The sequence below is a fragment of the Mandrillus leucophaeus genome, unplaced genomic scaffold (assembly GCF_000951045.1).
Source record: "Mandrillus leucophaeus isolate KB7577 unplaced genomic scaffold, Mleu.le_1.0 Scaffold229, whole genome shotgun sequence".
Taxonomy (NCBI): domain Eukaryota; kingdom Metazoa; phylum Chordata; class Mammalia; order Primates; family Cercopithecidae; genus Mandrillus; species Mandrillus leucophaeus.
The window spans coordinates 1,332,361-1,333,584 of NW_012102354.1; the positions used below are offsets into that span (position 1 = coordinate 1,332,361).

Here is a 1,224-nt window from a genome sequence, read left to right on the forward strand (position 1 = left end):
CCTGTACTCCAGCCTGGTGACAGAGTGAGACTCCGTCTCAAAAAAAAAAAAAAAAGAAAAAGAAAATTAAAAATATTCTAATGTTTTGTGCTGCTCTCAGGATGGAAAGATAATGGACATGTGCCATTTTATCTGTTACTCCATTTAATTCTCTCTTATTCCATTGGTATTTGCAGCAAACAGTGTATGTATCATGATGTAAAAAAATGGAGCCATACAAATGAGATCAAGTTCCTTTTTCTGCAGTTTGTCTCTTTGGATACAGTTATTTGAGAATTCAGTTGACTGCTAATAGCTAATTGAAAATTGTTTGGGTTGCTCACTTCTTGAAAATCTGCCTATTCCTAGTTTAGAAGAAGAATGTGAATCCTCTCTTTGCACATCTGCGTTAAGAGCCAGGAATCTAGAGCTGTCCCAGGACATGAAAAAAATGACAGCTGTGTTTGAGAAGCTGCAGACTTACATAGCTCTTCTTGCCTTGCCAAGTAAGTATGTTTGTTGCTTAGGGGTCAACTTCAAGGACTTAAGAGTACAAGAAGCTGGAAAAGGGAGATGGTTTAGCTAAGTAGAGTGAGAGGAGCATAGGATCTGGTGTCAGGAAAACTTGAATTCAAATACATTTATGACCTTAGGCAAAACTCTTGAGCTCTCTGGACTTCTGGTTTTCCATTTGTATGATGGAGTTAAATGTTGTGATTACTGAGTTAAATTAAGAATGTACGGCGGGGCCAGGTGACACACACCTGTTATCCCAACACGTTGGGAGGCTAAGGTGGGAGGATTGCTTGAGGTCAGGAGTTCAAGACCAGCCTGGGCAACACAGGGAGACCCCATCTCTACAAAAAATTTAAAAATTATCCAGGTGAGGTGTGGTAGCACTTCCCTGTAGTCCCAGCTACTCTGGAGGCTGAAGTGGGAGGATCACTTGAGCCAAGGAGGTCAAGGCTGCAGTGAGCTATGATCACACCACTGCACTCCAGCCTGGGCAACAAAGCAACACTGTTTCTGAAATAAATAAGTAATAAAAAGAAAGTGTGTAAAATGTCAGGCATTGAACATGCATTAAATATTAATTCCCTTCCCTTCCTTCCTCTTTTTTGTATGGAAAGGAAAAAATCATAAGAATTTTTAGCAGCTTTCCAACAAGTAGCATAGGGGAGCTTTAGTAGTAAAAATGCCATTTGTTCCTGTTTGGCCTAACTTGAAAAAAAAGTATTTTCAGAG

At 39.9% G+C, this 1,224-nt stretch overlaps 1 protein-coding gene across 1 annotated transcript in view; it reads left to right on the top strand.

The window, feature by feature from the left end:
• Positions 1-1,224, top strand: part of PPP1R21 (protein phosphatase 1, regulatory subunit 21) — an 83,606-nt gene that overhangs the window by 34,541 nt on the left and 47,841 nt on the right. Inside the window, 1 exon segment of the mRNA XM_011981591.1 lies at positions 266-485. Coding sequence (XP_011836981.1) covers positions 266-485 — 220 coding nt within the window.